We start from the raw sequence: 22,529 nt of genomic DNA on the forward strand, positions 1-22,529 counted from the left end.
CAACTCACTCCAGAGTTCAGGAGTGAGCATCTCATCCCCAGCATCTCCAGGCAGGGCTGACAGTGCCTTTCCAAGGTTTCAGCATACTTTCTGTGCTGTCAGCAACCCTGAGCTAGGTTCCTAAGCCACAGAGCACCTAAGCACAATACATACCAGCCTCATGCCAGTCTGCATGACAGCTGACGGGATCTGTGGGCTCCATTACCTGGTGCATAATCTCCGTAGGGAGGTGGAAGCACAGCTTGGCCTGAGTGGGCTTTGTAGACAATAAACTAGAGGGGGGCAGTGAAGTAGTGCCATGCACATAAATCAGGGTTGGGGAAGCCATGGACCCCAGGCAGAGTTGGACTCCATTTCCTGTCATGGGAAAATGGCCAGCACGGTCAATGGTCAGGAATGAGAGGATTTGCAGCAACTTCCCACAGAGGCTGGTCCATGAGGACAAATGGGGCACTGGCCCACAAATGTCTGTCTGTCCTCAGCTAGCCCAACCACTCTGCCCTCCTTGTTAAATGCATCCATTCTGGAGGGTGAGGTGCAACTGGCTGCCATCTTCCTTCTCCTTTAGCCTCAGTGTTGCCCTTGTAGAACTCAGCAGGGCAGGGGGACAAAGCTAGAATTCATTGGCTCTGCCTCTCATTGACTGCAACCCTACCTACAATTGGGCTCACTGCCTTCCACCAGCCACCGATGGCCTTTACTCACATATATGCAATTATACAAGCACACCTACCTGGCTTGGCTCCTTCCGCTACAGATCCTTCAAAGACGCTCTGGGTGAAAATGGGCTTGTTGTCATTCTGGTCGCTGACCTTGATGATGATCTCCATGGGGTCCTCCACAGGCTGCCCATTCACAGACACAGCATGAGAGAAAAGCTGCAGAGGAGAAGCAACAAAGGGCCATTAATTCACTAGTATGGACACAAAAATAGAAAAAAGTGCTCTTTTTCTATTTGTAAAGGAAGGAACCACAGACATAGAAAGTTTATTACTGTTCTCAGCAAAAGTCATATGATAGGGACAGCAGCAAAGGGCGTCTGCCAGTCCCCCTGTCACAGCCGCCTCCTCCTTTGCACCTTAACAGCTTCACTCCAAAAAATAGCAAGACTCAAGAAACAGGATGCCCAGCTTTTAACCCCTAAAACCTTACAGGTTTCACGAGGCTTTAGAGATATCCACCCAATATTTCAAGAGGAAATTTCACTACAAAGAAACTTGAGAAAGCCAAGACACCTCATTCGAGTCAGGACATGCTCTCTCATTTGCCAAATGGACATCATATTCTCACACTGAAAGTTCTCTGGTAGGGGAGTGAAAACAGGCAGGTAGGGGGGGGGGGCTTGTGGAAGGGCCATTGCTTTGCATGCCAAAGGACCCAGGTTCAATCCCCACAAGACCCTGCTACCAGTTAGGGCAGGTAAGACTGAGCTGATCCTTTATATCCCTGCTCACTCAGGGGAGCCACTGCTAGTTGCACAGGTTGTCTCCACCAGAAGCCTCATGTTAAGAACTATGGGGCCTTCCAGTTGAAGTCAGAAAGGCCCCACCCCACCCCCACTGAAGTAGATGGAAACTTTTTATTCCAGCAGGCTTTTTAACTGAACTCAGATTTCATGCTTCAAACTAATTTTTAATCTTATTATACTGGGTCTCCTGTATACTGCTTAGATATGACCGCAATTAAGTGGTATAAATTATATGTGGTATAAGTGGTAAATTATAAGTGGTATAAGATTGAAATAAATAGATGTGCTAATAGTTTGATCCGTATAAGGCAGCTTCATATGTCTCTAATCTACAATGCAGCTTTCACTAACTTGGCAGCCTCCAAATGCTCATTGGAGGTGATGGAAGTTGTAATACAAACAATCTGGAAGGGGTCAGGCTGGGAGAAGCCAGCCCTAATGCAACACCAAACAGCTTGACAGCTGCCGACAAACCTCTAGAGGGCACCCAAGGGAGACTTCTGTCTCACCTATGTCTTCTCCCATTCCTCCCACCCACAAGAGGAGCAGCACCCAAGCACTGGATGCTGCCAACAGCCAGCTCCAACCCCTGAAAGAAGAACCTGAAACTTGATCTTGAACAGTGCACAGGGACTCACCACGTATCTGTCCATATCTTCTCTGTCCAGTGGGCGGGTCACCTTCAGCCAGCCAGATTCCCTCTCAATGGTGAAGACTCCAACAGGAGGCGTGTCAGCCCCCTGCCCAGTGATGCTGTAGAAGACTGTCGTCTCTTTATTCTTATTAGATTGGATCTGGTGGAGAAAATAATCAAGACGATGACAGGTATTGAGCATTAGGTGGTCAAGGCTGGTTGAAACATGCCATATCCCTTTCCCTGACGCATGTCATATTGCTGCCCACCAACAGAGGAGATGCACCTGCAGCTCATGAGCCCAGCAGACAGCCTCCAATGATGCACAGCCCACAAGATGTAGTGATGGCCACTAACATGGATGGCTTTAGAAGAGTCAACCTATTGATGTAGGATAAGGGTACCAAGAGCTACTAGCCACAATGATTATGTTCCCCTTCCACAGTCAAGAGTTAGTATGCCTCTGCATGGAATCACAAGTGGGGGTAATGTTGGAGCACTCATGTTCTGCTTCTGGGCCCATCTAGTTCAACCCCCAGTGACCCTACGACATTACCAACTTGGGCATCAAGGAAAGTAACTTAAAGGGAAGCAGGCCCCTGCAGGGACCCCAGGAGATATTGCCACCTCAACTTACCTGCACCAGTTGCTTGGGGAAAGGACCTCTCTCGTTCTCAGAGCAAACAATGGGTGGGATGACCCAGTCTCTCTTCTGCCTCCTCAGGCCTGGGCCGGATACTGGGAAGGTCAGCACCTCTCCATGACCAAGGGAATAGGGCTCCTGCAAAATAAAAATAAACGCACCTCTAGCTCAGCAAGGAATGAACAAAGCAGGGCATTTCATCATGGAAGCCTTGGTTGGTACCTCTGGAAGGCTCCCTGACAAACAAAGAGGGCAAGGGAGGCTGGCAAAGGAAGGAAGCTCTGAACAGAAGGCTCCATACCGCGTGAGGATGCTGCTTGTGGGATCCATGGCCATGACTTCGCAGCGTCACCTTAGCAGAGTGTTTCTTGCCAGCCCCGTCCCAGGCATGGATGAAGAAGTGCCACTCGTGAACGTGGAGTTGCACAGGCCTTTTCACCACCACGACGCCATCCGAGCGCACCCTGAAACGAGTGTCGTCCGAAGCGAAGGGTCGGTGTGTCCTTTCTGAGCATCCCTCAAAGTTTACTGCATGAAAGGGAGGAGAGAGAAAGATTGGGGAGGGGCGTCAGAGATTCAGCAATTAGGGAGCAAGAGGATGGACTGGCAGGTGGGCTTTTACCAAAACAAGCTTTCCCAAAGATGCTGCAGCCAGGGGGCGCTCACGCTCCAAACATATGGGCAGAGGAAGCACCTTTTCCAACACAAACAAGGTAAGTTTCCACAATCTGTCGCCACTCCCAGGGTGCGGACTCATCAACTGTGCACGCAGCTAGTAAGTGTTTCAGCTGCTCCAGTTTGGAAATGGTTCACTTTGGGAGAATGGTGAGAAACAGGCTAACGGCTGAAGGGCTTGGTTGTGTGGCAGGTAGGGAAAGACACAGTTTGGGGCTACCCCTTTCTGCTTACTTAGCGTTAACGCAAATGTTGCAGACGATAGAAGCAAAAGTTATTGAAGCCCATGCAAGGCTTGTAGGAGTTTTGTTTCTCTCCCTCAGCTCTCCTGGTCTCCTGGTCTTAACTTGACTACAGTGGTACATCGTGTTACATATGCTTCAGGTTACAGACGCTTCAGGTTACAGAGTCCGCTAACCCAGAAATAGTACCTCAGGTTAAGAACTTTGCTTCAGGATGAGAACAGAAATCGCATGGCGGCGGCGGCGCGGCAGCAGCAGGCCCCATTAGCTAAAGTGCTGCTTCAGGTTAAGAACAGTTTCGGGTTAAGAACGGACCTCTGGAACAAATTAAGTATGTAACCAGAGGTACCACTGTACTAAGATTCTGCAAGGGTGCAATGCCCACAAGATGAGGATTATCAGGCCTTCAGGCTTTGATTTCTTTTCCCTTCTGTTAGTGACCACAAACAAATCCCCCAACAACACCCAGCCTGGAAAAAATACACATCCAGCCTGCAAGAGAGCAACGTCCTTGGAGCTTTTCTTGGGCATTTTATTTTATAACATTAACCGATACTGATTGTTTCACTATTTCTATGTAAACAGCTTTGGGAGGGGCACTATGTAAATACCTTAAAGTAAATCAAGCAATTCCTTTGGAAGGCATTTCAGCCCTTGCTCTTTGTTGCTACACAGCAGTCCCCCGCTCGACCAGTATATACAGGGCAGCATCAGAACAGAAAGTGGGTTTTTTTGGTACTCCGGCCTTACATGCATAGACAAGACAGGGGAACAACAGTACAGTACAAACCTATGGATGTTTGCTCAGTAGTAAGCCCCACAAATATTTAGTTTGCTAGCATCGTAGCACAGAGAAGAGGAGAAAAAGAAGGGTAAAGTGCAAGGCACAGGGTTAATTAAGCATACTCAGACTCCTGAGAGGTAGGCAAAGCTCTGCAGATCAAGGGAGCAGAACATGACCCAAGACAGTGAGTCAATTATCCAGCACAAATGCCAGAGCAGCCTCATGGGTCCCAGGTCACTAATGGGCTTGGGAAGCAGCTTTTCTTCTATAGGCAGGGCCGAGAAGTGATTTCCACACAAGTTGTTTTCAGAGACTTTCCTGTAAGCAGAGCAGGGCAACTGTAGGGCCTTCAGTGTTTCTCCAGTACTGTATCATTTTCAGCCCTTGAAGGTGCACAAGCTCCAGAAATAACCTCCCACCCCACAGCTGCTTGCTCTCCTCCGTCTGGTCAGAACAGGAGAAGCAGGTAGGGATTCCTTTGCAGCTGTCCCAGCAACCCATAATCCAAGCAGATGCTGCCAGAAGATAATGCAAGGAATGAAGCAGAGGGCTTGCTCACAATATCTGGCATTCAAAGGCATACTGCTGTGAGATATAGAGGCTGGGCTACTAGGTATGCTACTACAACATTAGGTTATCTGCCATGAAGATGTAAAGGATTCATTGAGATGGATGCTGAACCCCATTCGGTAAATGCCAAGAAAGTCACTGGTGTTCGATTGCTGGAGTTGGACAGCTGCAGTGGCATCTCTCACTAATATGAACATGGACAACGGTAATAGCAGAGGCCAAAACTGCAGAGGGATGCACTAATGCAGAAGGTGGTGGGAAGGGCCAGGCAGAAGAATACTGGCCATAGTCAGAATCCAGAAAAAGGCCTGGCCAAACCCCAGGAGCCACTGCAGGCTCTGGGCCCTCCTCCAAACCAGAGGCTGGGCAGTCCTGCAAAAGCTCACTGCTGGGTAGGTCTTTCATGGTGACCTTTCAGGGTCAAATCCTTCTCTTCCAAACCGCTTTCCCCAAGCCACACACCCCACTGGCCTTGGTTCTCGGCATTGCAGGGAGTTGGCCTAGATGACCCTTTGGGTCTTTTCCAACTCTTTTTTTTTAATTGGGTTTTATAAACAAGAATGTTATACAAACAAGTTGAGTATACCAAGTTTTCTCATGTCATTTGCATATCACAAAAATAGCATAATGTGGAAAAATATCTACAACATACATTTCATTATTAGTGGTCAATGTATAAGTTCTTGGTTCATGAATTGGTTCAAACAATTAGGAAGAAGAAAGAAAAATGGGGAGTGGGGAATGGTGAGTGGAGTAGGGTGGTTATGCTTCTATTATTCTACTTAGTGTAGAGGGAGTTGTGTCAGTCTTACTTGTATGGGCTCTCTTACTATTCACTTGTTGTATTTCCTTGGTGGTGAGAGAGGCTGGGGGTGGCTTAGGGTGTGGTTGATTGTCTTTGGTTGGCTGTAGTGAGAATTGTTTTTGTGTGTGAGGGGTGTATGTATTTTTGAATCAGGTCTTTTTCAACTCTACAATTGCATGTTTTTACACTTCACAGAGCTCCCCTTAAGTGTCTTTCCCTGGCTGGAATATGTCCTTGAACTCTTGGCAATGCCTCTTGCTTGTCTGGGGGTGGGGGAGTGATGTAGGAAGCAGCCATCTGTGTATTTGTTTCTCCACCTACTTTTGCCCTTGGCCCCACCCACCAATGGGCATGTGGTCCCTGGAAAGTTTTTCAGAGGGGAAAGTGGCCCTTGAGCTGAAAAACATCTCCCGCTGTTGGCCTAGAGACAGTACTAAAAGCAGCAATATCATGCACTTAATGGTAGGTGCACTGCTTCTTGTGAACTGCACTGAGATCTTCACATGAAAGTTGGTATATCAATTTTAAGAAGAAGATGAAGATGAAGAAACAAACATTGGACAACAGGGAGGAAGCTCACACAGCTGGCTGTTCTGATTTACACATGTACACAAGACACAAACTGACTCAATCTGCAATCTTTCAAGAGGGAGGCAGGGAAGCTACACTTTTGGAACAGAAAAACAGAACCACCCACCAGAAGTGAAAACTATTGCGGGATGTTGTGCAATAACCTAGAACAGCTGCACCCTCTGCATGCCCCAAAAAGGAGTTGGGGTTTTTCAGCTGCAGAGGCCATATGCCCTAAACACCAGTGCCTCCTTAAAGCAGCCCAGCTAGAACAGCTGTAGGATGCTGGACCTGATAGGAGTTGTAGTCCAACAACCTATGAAGGGTACCTGGCAACTTTAGCCAACATAGGATTCCATAGATGCTTTTTTACTACACACTAGCAGGGGCTGAGGACAGCTGCAGTCCAAAACATCCGGAGGGCACCAGGTTGACCAAAGCTGCTTTAAGGAAATGAAAGCAAATGGAGGAAGAAGGTTGAGAAACCACAGCATTAACAGCTTGACGTAAAATAAAATTTCCCATTGCAAGAATCTGAAGTTGTTCCCAGCATTAAATATGCACGATTAAGGATGAAAAACAAATATCCACTCATTAACTAGAAAGTAGCAATGACCACCCTGCAAAGCTGCAAGAGCCATTACAAGGAGCTGTTGCCAGTTCAGCACCATGACTCTCTTTATTAGCTGGGCAGCCCTTGCAGGTGAGGCTGGCAGGGCTCACCTGCTCTCCCATCTCCCAAAGAACCACTCAAGTTCCACAGATCCAGAAGCTGTGGACTAAAACCACCTCTGCCCACATCCATGAAAGGAGGAAGCGATCAGAGTTTAGCATGCAGAGTACTACCAGGAGCTGACCTGTGGACAAAGTCTACCGCAGTCACAACTGGCAAGCAGGAAGCTTGTGCCACGTTTGACTGTGGGCTAAGCAAAGAGGCTGCAGAGGGCCCCGCAGATGCAGGCATAGTACCCTACAAAGGTATGCAAGCAAGAGCTGCAATGGGCTGCCAGCAAGGCTCCACTTGCAGCTCAAGCTCCCTTCACTTTGCTACAGCCATGACATCCCAAATCTTGATTGTAACCAGCAGAATTAGTTGGTACCCTGGTTTTACTGGTGGAGGGAGGTGATGGGTAGCATCTGGGATTTTTTTGCCTCCGGCACCAAGACACTCAAGGGCAACTTTCCCAAAAACTTCGGTACCCTCCAGATGTTTTGGACTACATCTTCCATCAGCCCCAGCCAGCACAGCTGTTATCCCCCACCCCAGACAGAGAAAGTTCTGCTACCTGTGAAGTTGCAAACTGGACTTGGGAACATCCGTTGCTATGCAAAGCAGGTGCATCATCATCATCATCTTATTATTTATATACCACCAATCTCTCTGGGTTTCCCTAGCCACTCTGGGCAGCTCCCAACAAAATATAAGAAACTCAATAACCATTGAAAACTTCCCTGGGCCCACAGCCAGGCCTATTTGGGGGTGCTGCTGCTGGGGGTGATGATGGTTATTTCCTTTCTTCTTGGAGTCAGCTTCCGAAAGAACATCTTCCTTCACCATGTTAACCCTTTTCTAGATCACATGTATTACAAAGATACTTTGGGCACCCTGGAGAGAGCTGTTCTGCCCCAGTTCCTATTAAAGGAATGGAGGCTTGTGGGAAGGACAAAGTGGATTGTGCCAGTTGTAGATTTTTCCAGGGGGAATCTCAGTCATGTGGCTTGTGTGTGTGCATGCATGTGTCTTTGTGTTCTTTCCCTCTGCCTCTGGGAAGCTTCTCCTTGCTGGCACCTTTCCTTTCTTTTTTCTACAAAATGCATTTCTATTACAAAGGCGTGGCTGTTTTGAGGGACACCTGAACACTCCTTTCCCAGCGCTGGCAGCACCCCAGCAGCTTCCCGGTTGGAAAAAGATTGCTGCCCCTGGAGGCACTCAGGACCAAGAACCCTCCCTTTGCACGCAGACATGGCTCCAAAGCTAAGCCTGGGTGCTAGGCAATGATGATAGACGACATATGTGATGGATGGCATATTCAGCATCAGCTTTGAATGGACTCCACTTTGCTCAGAGGAAGAGAGCAGCGCTAAGCCGGTTCCTCCAGCTGCCCTACTTCTGAAGCAGAGCACATTCCTACTGAGCCATGCCTAGGCAGGATCCGGCAGGCCCTGAATCAGCAGCTGTCACCCTCCCCACCCAGTGGCTCCAAGGACGCACTACGTATAGTCTGCATTTGCTAGAGGGCGTTAAAAGCAACACCAGAATCCCAACACAGAATCTGTCCCCATGTTTCTTGGAACATCCAGGCAGAGAAAAGAAGAAAGTAGGGGAGTTGTCATAGCTCAGTGGGAGCGTTGCAGCTGGGAAATTCCAAGTTCAATCCCTGCCTGGCAGCATTGCCAGGTTCAAGGCACAATATGAAATCACTACCTAAAAGTTTTTTTTAAAAAAAAATTAAATTAGAATATTTTTATGGATATATACATCTTTCTTGCAAAATATGTCTGGCTGTTTCCAATGTTAGTTCTATTCTGAGTTGACCCGTTCAAATTAATGGACATGACTAACTTAGGTTCCTTAATTTAAATAGGTCTACTCTGAATTTCATAATTCTGAAATCCAGAAAGGCAAAAGTTGTGAAAGAAAAGCATCTGGGCATCAAAACACGACAGCATTATTTCCTCCTCAAAAGGGAGCAATTTGGAAATAATTACACTGAAGAAAGAAAAAGAAGCCTATGGTATCTTCATGACACCAGCATCCATTTAGGACGGAACCCCTTAAGTGCTTAATGGAAGGAGAGCGCCCCTGTTTCCCTATAGACACTGAAGTGGACACCACAATAGCAGCACAACCCACAGGTCTAATTAGGACTGGGCACCTCAGGATGTTTATGCCTCAAGCAGCTGCCCCACAACATCCAAGGGAGGCTACTCCATTATGACCCTTGGCAAGATGGGGGTGTGTGCCCCACTGCTCCCCCTTCTCTCAGCATCTTCCAGACTGAATTTCTCTGCTGTGAATGATGGATTTGCAAGAACAGCTGGCTTGACCTTGAATCTCAGTCCATTTTCTCAAAACAAAGTCTGGAGACTCGGTGTGGATATTTTGGCGGGGTGGGGGGGCAGAGAGAAAAGGGAGCAGCCATGGCATACATTATCAGGGCCAAAGTTCCCATACCTCTACCCCACGCATGAAATAAAGACCTTATCTTCGGTTCATTGAGGGCTAAAATGACTCACTCTTCTTTGAAAAAACAAACTTGCTTCTTGGGCCTTCTGCTGCTCTGCTCAGGAAAAGAGAATGAGGCATTCACCGAGTTTTAATTCCTCTGGTATGGAAAGAGAAAGCCCCAGCAAATAATAGGCAGCAAGAAAGCAGACCCATGCCCCTGGTTGTGGCTTGTTATCAGCTTCAAAGAACACCCACACCCGAAAGCATTAGCTGTGGCTCCTGACTGTAAATGTCTGAGGAACCAAGAATTCTTTCACACAGCACCAAATACGGGTAGCACCACCCTGGAGAATCCCACTCCCTGAGGAGAGTCATCTCCCCATGTCCCCCAGCCCAGAAGACAACAGGACCAAAACAAGACTCCACTTCCCTATGCACAGAATTAACAGCTTCCAATATTATTTATTCATTTATCCAACGCATTTCTATCTCACCTTTCTCCCAAACTGGGATTCAAGGTGGTTTACAACATATTAAAAATGTCTTTGTACAAAGTAATAAAAACGAGTCAAAGTAATAAAATCTAGCTAAAAACAATCATTAAAATACAATAAAGCATATTTAGAACCAGCACTAAAATACCAATCATTCCGATAGCAGCACAGTGGTCAACATCACCTGCACCTAGTTTCTATAGGCCTGTCTGAATAGGAAGGTCCTAAGCGCTTGTGGTCTAAACCACTGAGCCTAGGGCTTGACGATCAGAAGGTTGGCGGTTCGAATCCCTGCGACAGGGTGAGCTCTTGTTGCTAGGTCCCAGCTCCTGCCAACCTAGCAGTTCGAAAGCATGTCAAGTGCAATTAGATACATAGGTACCGCTCCAGCGGGAAGGTACATGGTGTTTCCGTGCGCTGCTCTGGTTCACCAGAAGCGGCTTAGTCATGCTGGCCACATGACCCGGAAGCTGTCTGCGGACAAACGCCGGCTCCCTCGGTCAGTAAAGCGAGATGAGAGCCGCAACCCCAGAATCGTCCGCAACTGGACTTAATGGTCAGAGGTCCCTTTACCTTTAAGCTGCTGGTAGAAAGATAACAAGGGAGCAACTCTATCCTCTCTTGGGAGGGAATTCCACTATATCGGAGCAGCTACAGAAAAGACTCTCTCATGTCACCACTAACCATGTTTCCGATGTTGATGGGACCCAGAGAAGGTGCTCATCTGAGGAACTTGGCACCCAGGCAGGTGCAGAAAAGGAGAAGTGATCTTTCAAGTAACCCAGGCCCAAGCTATAGAGGGCTTTATATGTCATAACCAGCATCTTGAATTGTGCCCAGGGGAAAACATGCTTCCTGTATCCAGCCCCAGTCAGCAGACTGACTGCAGCATTCTGGACCAGTTGAAGCTTCTGGACCAGTTGAAGCATCACTGTGGCCAGATCTGGCATCTCAAGAAACAGACATAGTTGGTGCATGAGCCATAATTGTGCAAATGCACTCCTGGCAACTGCTGAAAGCTGGATAACAGGTTCAGGGCAGAATACAGGAATGCACCCAAATTGCAATGCTGAGTCCACAAGGGGAGCTGAAGCCCTACTCCCTGATCGATCTTCCAACTGACCAGGAGTACCTCTGTCTTAAATATCAACTTATTCACCCTTATCCAGTCCGTTACTGCCACCAGATACTGGTTTAGAACAAAGATAGCTTCCTTATAAGTTGGAGTTCTGCCCATCTCTGGAGCTCAAGCACTTAATATAACCAAAGTGGATCCAATAAGATCTCACCTGGCATCTGTTGGGACGCCAACTTGTAGCATCAGCTGCTGCATTTGAACCATGCATATCTTTGTGGTTAAATTCTATACTCAATGGCAAAAATGCGGACTCCGTCATCTGAAATGGTCGATGAAGGAAGAAGGACAGACAGACTGTGCGACCAGACATGGTTGCCCCACTCTCCTCTTGCATCGAGACACAGGCTCTGTGTTTGAGCAGTGACATCACCCTGGAGTTTCGCCATGACTCTGAAACTCACAGAACAAGTGTTTCACCTGAAAACTGATTCAGGTGGCTGTCATATGTTTGCACACAGACAGAAATTCAGTGGGTAGAAGTGAGCCATCGGGGGCTTGGAATCTGACGTTCTCTAGCCTGGGAAATCAGTGACTCTCTCCAAAGTCACATGAATCCTTTTTTTTTTTTTTTTTGGCACATGTCATTCCAGATCAAAATCAACAAGGGAACAAAGCAAAAGGGAGGGCCAGAACCTCTCAGGGGATTCGAGGAAGCTCACTGGACAGGTTTCACTTTTACACTCCAGGACTATTTTGTTCCTGCAGAAAGGACCAGGAATGCATTTCCTCTCCTCTGAATCTAAGACACAGTTTTAATCTGAAGCTGCTGGTGGGGGGAGTTTGTCATTTGAGCAGGGCTGAAACTTGCACCAGGGCAGGCAATCTGGCTGGCCAGGTGAATTTTTCAGCCCCAGAATCCTACTCGAGTTTTGGGGAGTTACTGCCACCTTCTACTACTTCCTGGGGGAGCACACTTTAGTGCAAAACAAACAGGGTCAGCTGTAGTCGATCAATCCCTTGATTAAAAAAAAGGGGATAAGTTTCCAACCCAGTCAGATAAGTTCCGCAAAATACAAACTAACTCTCTCTCTCTCTCTCTCTCTCTCTCTCTCTCTCTCTCTGTGTGTGTGTGTGAACAGGGCTCTTTAAATCAGCCAGTGTTACAGCCCTGAAGCTGAGTTTAGCTCCAGCTGGGTGACAGAAACAAGGAATGGCTACACAGACAGAGACACACACCTGCTGAAAAAATGCACACCAGAGAGATAGAGAGATTATTGCCTAATTACAGGCCAGTTTGTTAGGCCTGCGGATAGCCCTTTGCTCCAATCAAGGGCCTTTGAAGTGCAGCACCTCTGAGGATTAGCAGGGCTGGGGGATCTCACCCTATCATCAACCCCTGTCTTGGCTGCCACATCTGAAAGAGCTCAGCTAAAGGGCTGCCCAGGTGCACCCCTCTGGGGCTTAAGTGCTACTTAATTTGAAACCCTGTGCCCAGCCAGTGTGTGCACCAGATCCCGAATAGATTAGAGTTTGCTTGCTTTCACCTACTCAGTGAAAGGAGAGAGAATATTGTGGATACCACATCCACCACCCCAAAAAAGATCATAGCTCTTCGGGAAAAGCTCAAGGTGATGCAGAATTATGCAAGCTTTTAAGTCACACAGACTTCATCAGGCAATTGCCCATGTACATCTCAAAGCTTCCACATGCCTGCTCAAATACTGGCTTACCTGTTTTGTATCTCCACCCTGGTGGAAACAGTGCAGCCCACTGCACAGAGCAGCAGCTGCTGCAGGGGAGGCACTGAGTGTTTTGTCCCAGACAAGAACAAAGGGACACTGTCCATATTTATTTCCACCAACCAGCAAATACAAAGATGTCTGGAGGAGAAAAATCCAGTCCCCTCTTACCAAAAGGTCTCCTACAAGGAGCAATACACCTTTAGCTACTGTTGTCTTACAACTTTTGTTGGAGGACAAACTTAGAACCCAGCCTCATACTTTTTCACATGCTTTGAAATACAGCTTCCAATAGCCGCGGCCAATGTGCTGGCTGGGACTGGTGGAAGCTGTAATCCAAAACATGTGAAAGGCACCAGGTTGCCAATTACAATTGGAAAACAAAACATATATTTAAATATCATTTGCATACACTGATTTATATGCAGAGATGCACATTTTTAAAATTCCTAACTATAATTTAGATAGCAATACACAATTGAAAAGGCTGTTCCCCCTTTCTTCCATATGTGGTGGATATGTAGGAAAATACAGGTATTCTGGGAGAGTATACATGCAGAACTGCAAAAAATGCTAAAGATCTCTTTCAATAAAAAACCAGAGGCCTACCTCCTGGGAATAACAGATTTGGATATTCCACAAAAGAGGAAGGGTATGTTTTTATATGCGACAGCGGCGGCAAGAGTTTTGATCGCAGCAAAATGGAAGAGTAATGAAATCCCCTCTATTCAAGATTGGATCCAAAAGCTGACAGAATATGCTGAATTAGATGGTTTATCAGAAAAAATAAAGAATAAATCAAAACAGGAATGTGTTTCTAAATGGGACGTTTTTAAAGAATATCTGAAATTCTTTAAATTTCAGATTTAAAGAATTTTAAATTCTGTTGCAGCATTCGAGGAACTTCAGTAATAGTTGTAAGGTAGATATAAGAAATTAGATTTAATGAGAATAAGTTTAATTATGAAAAAAAGTGTATTGGCAATAAGTAATATGAATTTGAAGTATGGAATAGACAGGAGGTTGGGTCTTTAGTGTTAAGACCAATAGATGTTTTATTGTTTGCTAAGAATATCATGTGTCTATGGTTATTTTTGTAATTTGTGTATAATTTTGTATTTGTGTTTTTTGTTTGTTTGTTTTTCTTGTTGTATAAATAAAAAAACTTTTTTTAAAAAAGAAAAGGCTGTTCCCTGGGTGCCCTGCATGCCTGTTGTCTGGATGCTCACTGTTGAGGAAGGGCTGTGGCTGAGCATCTGCTCTGCATATAAAAAGGTCTTGAGTTCAATGCCTGGAAGAATCACCTCCAGTGAGGACTGGGGAGGTTCCCTGCCTGGAAACCTGGACAGCCATTGCTGCCAGTCAGCATAGACAATACTGAACTAGATAGGTGAATGATCTGAAGCTTCCAGCTTCCTACATCCCTAACTTCAACTGGACAGCCTTTCAAATGGGTTCAGCAGTGGACCTTTATCTTGGGCAGCCTTATCAGGAGTTGGCCAAGGCCAAGGCGGTGAGCAATAAGGCTCTAATTCACCCACAAATACCTAGACAGATCTTTCAGGCGCCATCTGGCAAAAAATGCAACTTCACTTCCATGGAGCTTCCTAGATTCCAGGGAGAGTTTGGAGTGTTTTCCTAAATGTAACTGTTTCATTGTCATGTGCCCTTTCATCAAAGTGGGAGCCTTAAAAACCTCTAAAGTGGTACCATTTGGCTCAGGTCAGCATCACAGTATCTCATGCAGGTGACTCTCAACTTTTTATATGCAGTTGACTATCAACTTATGATGGGGTTACATTTTGGGGAAAGCACCTAAAACCAAAACTCATGTATAGTCAAAACACATTGAGTTCAATGGTAGATGGGATTGTCAAAGTCTCCCCCCCCCCCAGATGCCTGCCCGCTTTTGAGACCCCTGTTTATTTATTCATTTTAATTTGCCAAACACAAATGTGCTGAATGTGCACCAGTTAAATGTTCTTGAGCTGTGAGTTACCTGTAAACACTTTGTATAGTTCTTTCAAGTGCACAAAGTGCTTTGCAGGCACTATACAGCCACTCTATAAGGTAGATCAGTATTATTAACTCCCCCAATATTGCAGATAGGGTGACAGAGACTGAGCACAAGCGCACTCTCCCATCCAACAGTTTCTAGCCACTGGTATACAGATGCATACTGCCCAAGGCAGCCTAGTGAGTTTGTAGCAAAGCCAGTGGCGTAGCGTGGGGGATGCAGGGGGGCCGGCCGCACCGGGCGCAACATCTGGGGGTTAGGGTTAGGGGGCGCAAATCCACGGGTTAGGGGGCGCAAATTACTTGCCTTGCCCTGGGTGCTGACAACCCACGCTACGCCACTGAGCAAAGCTGAGGTTCAACCAGATTACTTCCTTGGTTGCAGCCCAGTCCTTTCACCACAACGCCAAGCAACTCTCACATTTGTTACCATAGCAGGAAATCACCAGCACTGACTCACTGGCAACAACCCCCAAAAGCCTGTGATAAGCAGTTCAATTGTGGGAGGCACAAGTGCAATTTACACACACACACACGCACACGACAACCTGACTCAGCTTCCCTCTAATTTTGCAATACAAAAACAAGCAGGAAGTACTGCATGCATATTCACACGCAGAGGCATTGTGTCATCATCGGTAGGACACCCACTGTCCTCCTTAACTGGGTGGGGTGTGGGGGGAGAAGGTAAAGGGCAATCAAGTACATCCAAATAAGCAGTGATATCCTTCTATGTCCTGATGAAGAGTTCTGTGCAATTCAAAAGCTTGTAGAATCCTCCACTAAGTAGCACCATAGTATGGCACGCACTCACTCACTTTTAAGGATTGCCTGGTCCTGCCAACTCTGACTGGCAGTGGTTTCCCAAGGTTTTTCCTAGCACTACAAGTTGGCAGTGCCTGCGATTGAAACTGGTACTTTCCACTTGCAAGCAGGTGCTTTTCTACTGAGCGCTGACTGCTCTCGGTTCCAGGATCAGTACAGCAACTCTTGCACCCTGCACTAAGATGCGCTAAAGACCATGTTAATGAACAAAAATGCCTATAAACAAAAAAGATACACCATTCTAGCAGGAAGTGGGCAGTTGTTATTTACATGCCTGGCTGCTAAACGTCCAGTGTTCTGCCATCAGCTATGCCAATTGTTGGTTTCCTTCAGGAATCTTGTGCCTTTTAACAGCCTTTACACTTTCACAGTTAACCACGAAAAGGTTTCCGATTCTGGAAAAATGTTTCAGAATGCCCGAGTCTCTGGTTTGTTGGAAGCCAATAAAATATTTTCTAAGCTCATGTCATTAGCTTCATTGTGATGATGAGCAATATGTGCATTTATACAACTTTCTCTGCTTCCCCCTCTGCCTTATCCAACTTAGCACTAAGAACGAAAATTAGTATGCCTCTCCCTCCCACTTTGTCTGCATTTTGAGACAAGTGTGCTAACTCCACTTTGCAGTTAAGATCAACTGCATTGGGTGTGTACCACATTCTTGCCAAGAAACTGAGTCAAGTTTAGCTTGCTTACCTGAGGCTTAAATCTGTCCCTTTAAAATCAGTTAATCACCACTGAAAAAGGGAGCCCCTTCCCTTTCACAGGAGCAAAGAATGGCCTTCCCAAGTCTAGATGTTTTGGACTACAACTCCCATCAACCCCAGACAGCACAGGGCAGCCAAAAACCTGCGTTGCACAACGTCTGTGAACACTTTGATCCACTGTCCCCACATTCACTAATAGTGTTGATAAGAATGGATTTTAGTAACTGGCAAGAAAGAACATGGGGAAGGGCAAGACTTTCAAAAGCCTCTTTTTTAAAAGTCTTGACATTACTAGTAAGATCTGTTACTTAAAAGTTTGGCTGTCTTAAGCTTTATTTGATGAAATGCCAATAATAAAAGCTGCATAAGCATGATGGTGATTATTATTTCAGGGGCCTGGCTTTGCATTCAACCAGGGTAAGAGGACATGGAGAAGAAGAGGTCAGGACATAGGATAGCGACCTGCAAAGCCAGCTCAAATTCAGGATTATTTCATGATCACCAGCCAAGGTCAACGGTCAAGAGCCAATCTTTTTCATAGCAGAACGGAAAATAAGACTCCAAGTCGATTCCATGTGAAACAAGGTAAATGATTCACAAAGGATTATTGACATGGCCCGCAGCCCGCCTCGTCATGCTAACGAAACTACGATAAGCAGAAAAGCAGGAAGCCCCTGATTGGGCTGCCAGGTAACCAGTCAAGAGCGATAGTCAAAGTTCAGATGAACAAACACAAGCAACACACCCAGCAGCTGCGGGTTGGAACAAGTCAGCGTCTCTCTACCATCAGGCTCCACCTTGAATCGCTGGAGGGGGAAAGGGCAGGTTTGAAGCTACCTGAACTTCTTGTTAACACTTTGGTGGCTCAAAATGTCTCTTCCTGTCTCTATAAACTACTTAGGTTTATACCAAAGGACTGAAGAGCAGTCTCCTCCAGTCCAGTCACAAGCAGACAACAGCAGTGCTTCAGATTAAGGGGCAAAAACCTGGTACCACTAACTTGCCCCAAATATGAGAGCTTCAGAGCTTCTTAGGTGGCAATCTGCGCTCCCAGCTGGACACATATTCATATGCAGCTGAGCTGAGAGTCTAGATTCACCAACTTTCTTCCATTTATCATTCATAAACTTGCACTTTTTGTGCTTTGCAGAATAGCCTTTTCATTATCCCTATCACCTTGAAAGGCAAGTTGTTATACCCATTTTACAGAAGAAAGAATACCTTGCCCAGCAGTCAATCAGTTTCCCCTTACAGAAGGAGGAAGTAATCATCCAGTGAATCTACAAGTGAGCCAAAGCCCAGGGCATGTAATTTCTGTTATTATTTGTATTTACCTTATGGCTGCTACAGCCTGTTTTTTCTCACAGGATTGTTCACACTTATCGGTTGTGAGTCATCCTTCGCCAGAAGAATGAGCTGCAATAACATTAAGGAAACAGGGCACTTTCTTGTCCCTGGAAACTCCCAGACAGTGACATCACAGCAGGGGGCTTGGGCTCTGCTCTTTAGCATACTTAGCAGAATGATGAATCCAGCCCCCTAAATACATTACTGTGTTTTAAAGAAAGAGACTGGGCTACGCAGCAAATTTGACAAGGTTATTCTGTGATTATGGACAAGTAAAGGCAGAATGCCCCACCCACAAATGGAAATCTTAAGGAGAGAGGGAGTATTAAGAAATATCTCTTACCCTTCCCCAACACACGATATCTTTCCAAGTTAGACCTGGGCACATTGAAAGTGTAAGTCTGTTGACTGAAGCCTGGTTGACACGGGTCTGCCGTCTCCTCACAAAGCCACCTTCCAGCCTAGCATGCAGGAAAAATAAGAGTGAATCAAGAGGCAGCAAAAACCACCTCCCTGGAGCTTCAAGGAAAGCAGCCACTTTTAAGCCTGCCTGATAGAACTTTTTTCGTGGTGAGTCGGAGAGAGCCCCCAAATCCTTCCACCTGCGATAGTTAAGCATTTTGCCCATGTCTCTTTCAAACTTTCTAACCAAGGCTACTCACATAACTCTTTAGTATCTATCTTGGTTGGGGCAGGGGGAATGTTTTTAGGGGCACCAATGATGGTCAAAGGGTCTCTTATGATACAAGAACAATGACAGGCAAGTTCATGAACAATTACATGGGGAAAGATCCTTTCATTTCTCTCCAATGAAAGTAAAAGAGCATTCATTTAAACTGGCACAAAGGTGGCACCGATTCCTCACACCTTGATAACTAATCTATCGTGCTGCAAGGGGGGGATCCAGGTACATTCTAACATATGTGGTGGACATAACCCTTTAATAAAGGGGTTCTGGACAAAAGGTTTTTGTGAAATTACATTAAATACAGGACAAACTTTAGCACCAGCCCCCTTAATGGCTCTTTTATACATTTTCGCTAAGGAAGAAATCACAATAGGTTTCAAATAATGTCTTTCACTTTCTGGTTTCTCTTCAAATCATATGAACCTTTCTGGCACATACAGTGGTAGCAAGAAACTGGAAACAAGCGAACTGTAACCTGAAAGGAGACAAATCTGGACCATTGTCTTGATTGACAACTAAGTCAAATAAACCTTCCACAACCAAAAATATAGTTTTCAGAAGAAAGTGGATTGTTTTATAATTCATGTGGTCCAAAAGGAACATGACTGCAGCCCACCACTGACTCCTACTTCCTTCTGGAAAGTTATTTTGGGATAACATATAATATATTTATTGTACCACAGCTTCAGAGAAGGACGATGTTTGAAACTGTGACCTTTATTTCAAACTGTGGGATGCAACACTGCAAGCTTATGTTCTCTCCACAAAACTTCCCCGCCCGTCGCCCGTTTACTACAGTATTATTATTATTATTATTATTATTATTATTATTATTATTATTATTATTATTATTTGCTATCTATACATATATCTGTACACTACACTTAACCCAAAAGTTTTAACAGAAATAGTTTGAAGAAAGGAGAAAGGCTCCCTCTCTGAGAGCAGGGTGGGCTTCAGCGGCAGCGGGGAGGCTGGACGTACCCTCTCGCCGAGCAGCGCCCCGTGAGGCCCCTCTTACCTGTAAGAGCAGCAGGAATAAGCAAAGCCCCGACGGGCGTCCCGGCAGTGGCGGCAGCATTGCCATCGTGCAAGCGCAAGCGTCGAGCGCTAGGTAGTTTCTGGCCCTCGGCGCGCACTCGGCTCAGGCAGGTGCGATGCCCCGCCCTAAAACGAGGCTCCGCCCCATGCGTGAAGAGGGGCGGGGCTCCACGCCAGCGTCACTCTTTTCCTCAGGCCAAGCCAGAGCCCCCATTGAACCCGAAGCGGGGGAGGAGGAGAGGGACGTGCCAGAGTGTTTCTCTGCTCCTTGCAAGGAGAAAAGTAGCGGCGTAGCGAGAACCCTTCCTCTGCAACTGCGAGACTAGCTTTCTGCTTACAGGCAGTCTTGCCTTTTCCTCCTGAATGGGGAAAGCCCCTCTGCCAGGCTTCACGTGTAGAGCCAGCCTGAAGGGGGCGGGGAGGCGGGGGGGGGCTGTGGTGCCTTTCTGCCCGAACCCCTTGAAAGGCGCGGGCGGGCTCACTGGCGCCTCTCTTCGGCACTAGCACGTCCTGATGCTGTACTCCTCGTGGAATCGCTCGGAGTGGGTCTCCCGGGGTAGCGGCACTAATCCGAATTAAGCACCCGTGCTTCTAGTATCTGGGTAGCACCCCAAACCTAGCTGGATGTGCTGTGCCGCATTGAACTTCAGCCTCCTGCTCCCATGTTTCCCATCCGGAAGCCCCTCATACCGGTTGCTTCCCCCTCTTTCAGCTACGCTGGGGAGAAAAGGGTGGTGAGAGCGATTTTCTCTCGAGGAGGCTCTGTGGGGCGCTCGCCACGTCTGAGACTAGACAGCAGGGCTACATTTGTAACAGGGCTCAGCCTGGGCCCCTATTGCCAAGGACAGGGCAAATGGGGCACTGCCCCACCGACCTCATTCTATCCTCAGCCACCCCCGTCTATCTGCCTGCCTTTCTCACTTGCAAACTGGTCCAGGGGGTGGCACCCACGGCCAGTTGCCGCCTCCACCTCAGTCCTGCCCTTTCAGAATTCAGGAAGAGAGGAGGCGGCCAAAATTAAGTGAGTTATTAGCCCTGCCTGTCATGGGCTCCAGATGCACTTGATGTTGGGCAGCATCAGATTTAGGGCAGTGTGGGTGGCTTCGCTGCACAGGGCGCTGAGCCAAGGGAGCACAAAATTGAAAAGATCCATAGTTGAGAAGATACATTTGGGGGCACCAAATTTGGGGCTCCCTCAGGGTGCCATATTGCCAACAATTACCAAAGGCTGCCCCTGTTTTGGGTTCCCTACCTTCTGCTTCACCAGTCCCAATGGTTTACTTTCTAGGAAGTGTGTTAAGCATTGCATATTTAAACATAGTCTAGCTCAGTATTGTCTGCAGTGACTGGCAACAACCCTCCAAGAAATCAAGCAGGGGACTTTCTGAGCTCTACCTGGAGATTGAACTTGGGGGTTTCTGCATGCAAAGCAGCAGCTCTACCACTAAGCTCTGACCTTCTCTTCAATCCATTGCTATGACAGGTACAGACCACACTGTTTGTAATCGTCCCAATAAGTATGTCCTTGGGAAAAGCATTTCTGGTGGATGCTTTCAGCCTATAGAACTCTCTTTGCCCCAGAGAAAATCTGAGTGTCTTTGGAAAGAAGCATGATACCTTTTTATCAAGGAAATAAATTATAGCTAGGAATTATGGATCCTTTCAAGATCAGGCTTCGTTATTTACTTAAAACATTTTTATCCTACTCTTCATTCTCCTCCTGCAAAAAAAAAGGTGGTTTAACTAATTTCAGTGAGAAGACAATTCCTGTGCTAAGCATTATGATCTAAGAGACATGATACAAAAGGAAAAAAGGACTGGAGGAGGAAGAAAGAAAACACAAGCATTCTTTCTTTGTTAAAAAGTTCTTGTAATGAGGGAGAGGCACTACTGTCTCATCCCATCTTTGTCCCACTCCTGACAGAATGGCCACGGCTGATGACAGTTGAAGGAAAAGCCCAATGGAGTTGGGCTTTAGCTGGACAGATTTTAACATTCCTAAAATTGCTTTTGGGTTACACGTTTTCTGAATATTAGCATGACTGGGACAGGTGAGGCTTCAAATACACCTGCACACAGCACTTGCCCTATGCTGCCACCTGCTGAGGAGAGGGATCCACAAAAGCTACAATAGCCTTGGGTACAAGTCTCCAAGGCTGTGTTGTAAGGGGTGGGACTTCCTCATCTCTGTGGGGGCTCCAGACTATGCCAGGCTGATTGGATAAACCCTTTTGCTGCCACAGACAAAGTCTGCCTCAAGGACAGCCCAGCTGCACAAGTAAACTAAGTGGTATTAGGCACATCTGTGCCACCTTGACATCCTTGCAGGAAAGGTGGGATATAAATGCAATAACAAATAAATATTGTACAGCGAGGAGAACCATGGAGGGTAAGCCCAAAGGGCCCCATAAGGTTCTTCCCTAACCAAATTGATCTGGCAGGTTGAAATCCAGAGCCTAAGGGAGAAAGGCAGTCTCTGCAGTGCAACCTCCTTCCCAGAAGGAGTGCTCTGAGTTCAGGGTTTGAGCCCACCATTCCTCTTATCCCAGCTGATTATACATTCTATGACCGCTAAGGAGCCTCATTCGGTGCTACTATTTTTTATTTTTACTGATACTTCTGCAAACCTGAGACTCCTGGCCAACACCCCATGCATGTTGATATTACCTTCCTGTTTTGGAGTTCACTATTAGAAAAGAGTCACCTCCTTGGAGGGTTGCATTTGCCCAGGGCCACCAATAGCTAACTGCCTGTCCACCCATTTTTGCTTGTCAGCCCAGCAGCATCCCCTGTCATTTGGCTCTGCCCTCGGCCTGGCAGTCACCCATAAACAGATTAGAAGAGAAAGGAGGGGGGAGGGAATTCATTGAAGAAGGAAGAACCTGCCAGGTGAGAATAGGGACTGGGGATTGGCAGCAGGCCCATGTGCCCTGAAGCAAGCAAGGCTGGAGAAGAGGCAAAGCAAAATGGGAGGGGTGGGCAAGGTCTTTTCATCCTAGCTCAGGGGTCTGCAACCTTTAAGACAAAAAGAGCC

At 46.7% G+C, this 22,529-nt stretch overlaps 1 protein-coding gene across 1 annotated transcript in view; it reads right to left on the minus strand.

Annotated features, from left to right (window-relative positions):
* The window catches only part of CDH1 (cadherin 1), a 29,784-nt gene extending 10,153 nt beyond the window's left edge, over nucleotides 1–19,631 (minus strand). The window contains exons 1-6 of the mRNA XM_082229303.1: nucleotides 19,476–19,631; nucleotides 18,110–18,227; nucleotides 3,047–3,273; nucleotides 2,740–2,883; nucleotides 2,107–2,262; nucleotides 734–878 (exon numbers count right to left, since the gene is read on the minus strand). Of these exons, the coding sequence (XP_082085429.1) occupies nucleotides 734–878; nucleotides 2,107–2,262; nucleotides 2,740–2,883; nucleotides 3,047–3,273; nucleotides 18,110–18,227; nucleotides 19,476–19,541 (856 nt within the window). The 5' untranslated portion in view covers nucleotides 19,542–19,631. The remainder of the gene's footprint in view (nucleotides 1–733; nucleotides 879–2,106; nucleotides 2,263–2,739; nucleotides 2,884–3,046; nucleotides 3,274–18,109; nucleotides 18,228–19,475) is intronic.
* Nucleotides 19,632–22,529: the final 2,898 nt, after the last annotated feature.

This window comes from Podarcis vaucheri (assembly GCF_965113315.1).
Source record: "Podarcis vaucheri genome assembly, chromosome: 7".
Lineage (NCBI taxonomy): Eukaryota > Metazoa > Chordata > Lepidosauria > Squamata > Lacertidae > Podarcis > Podarcis vaucheri.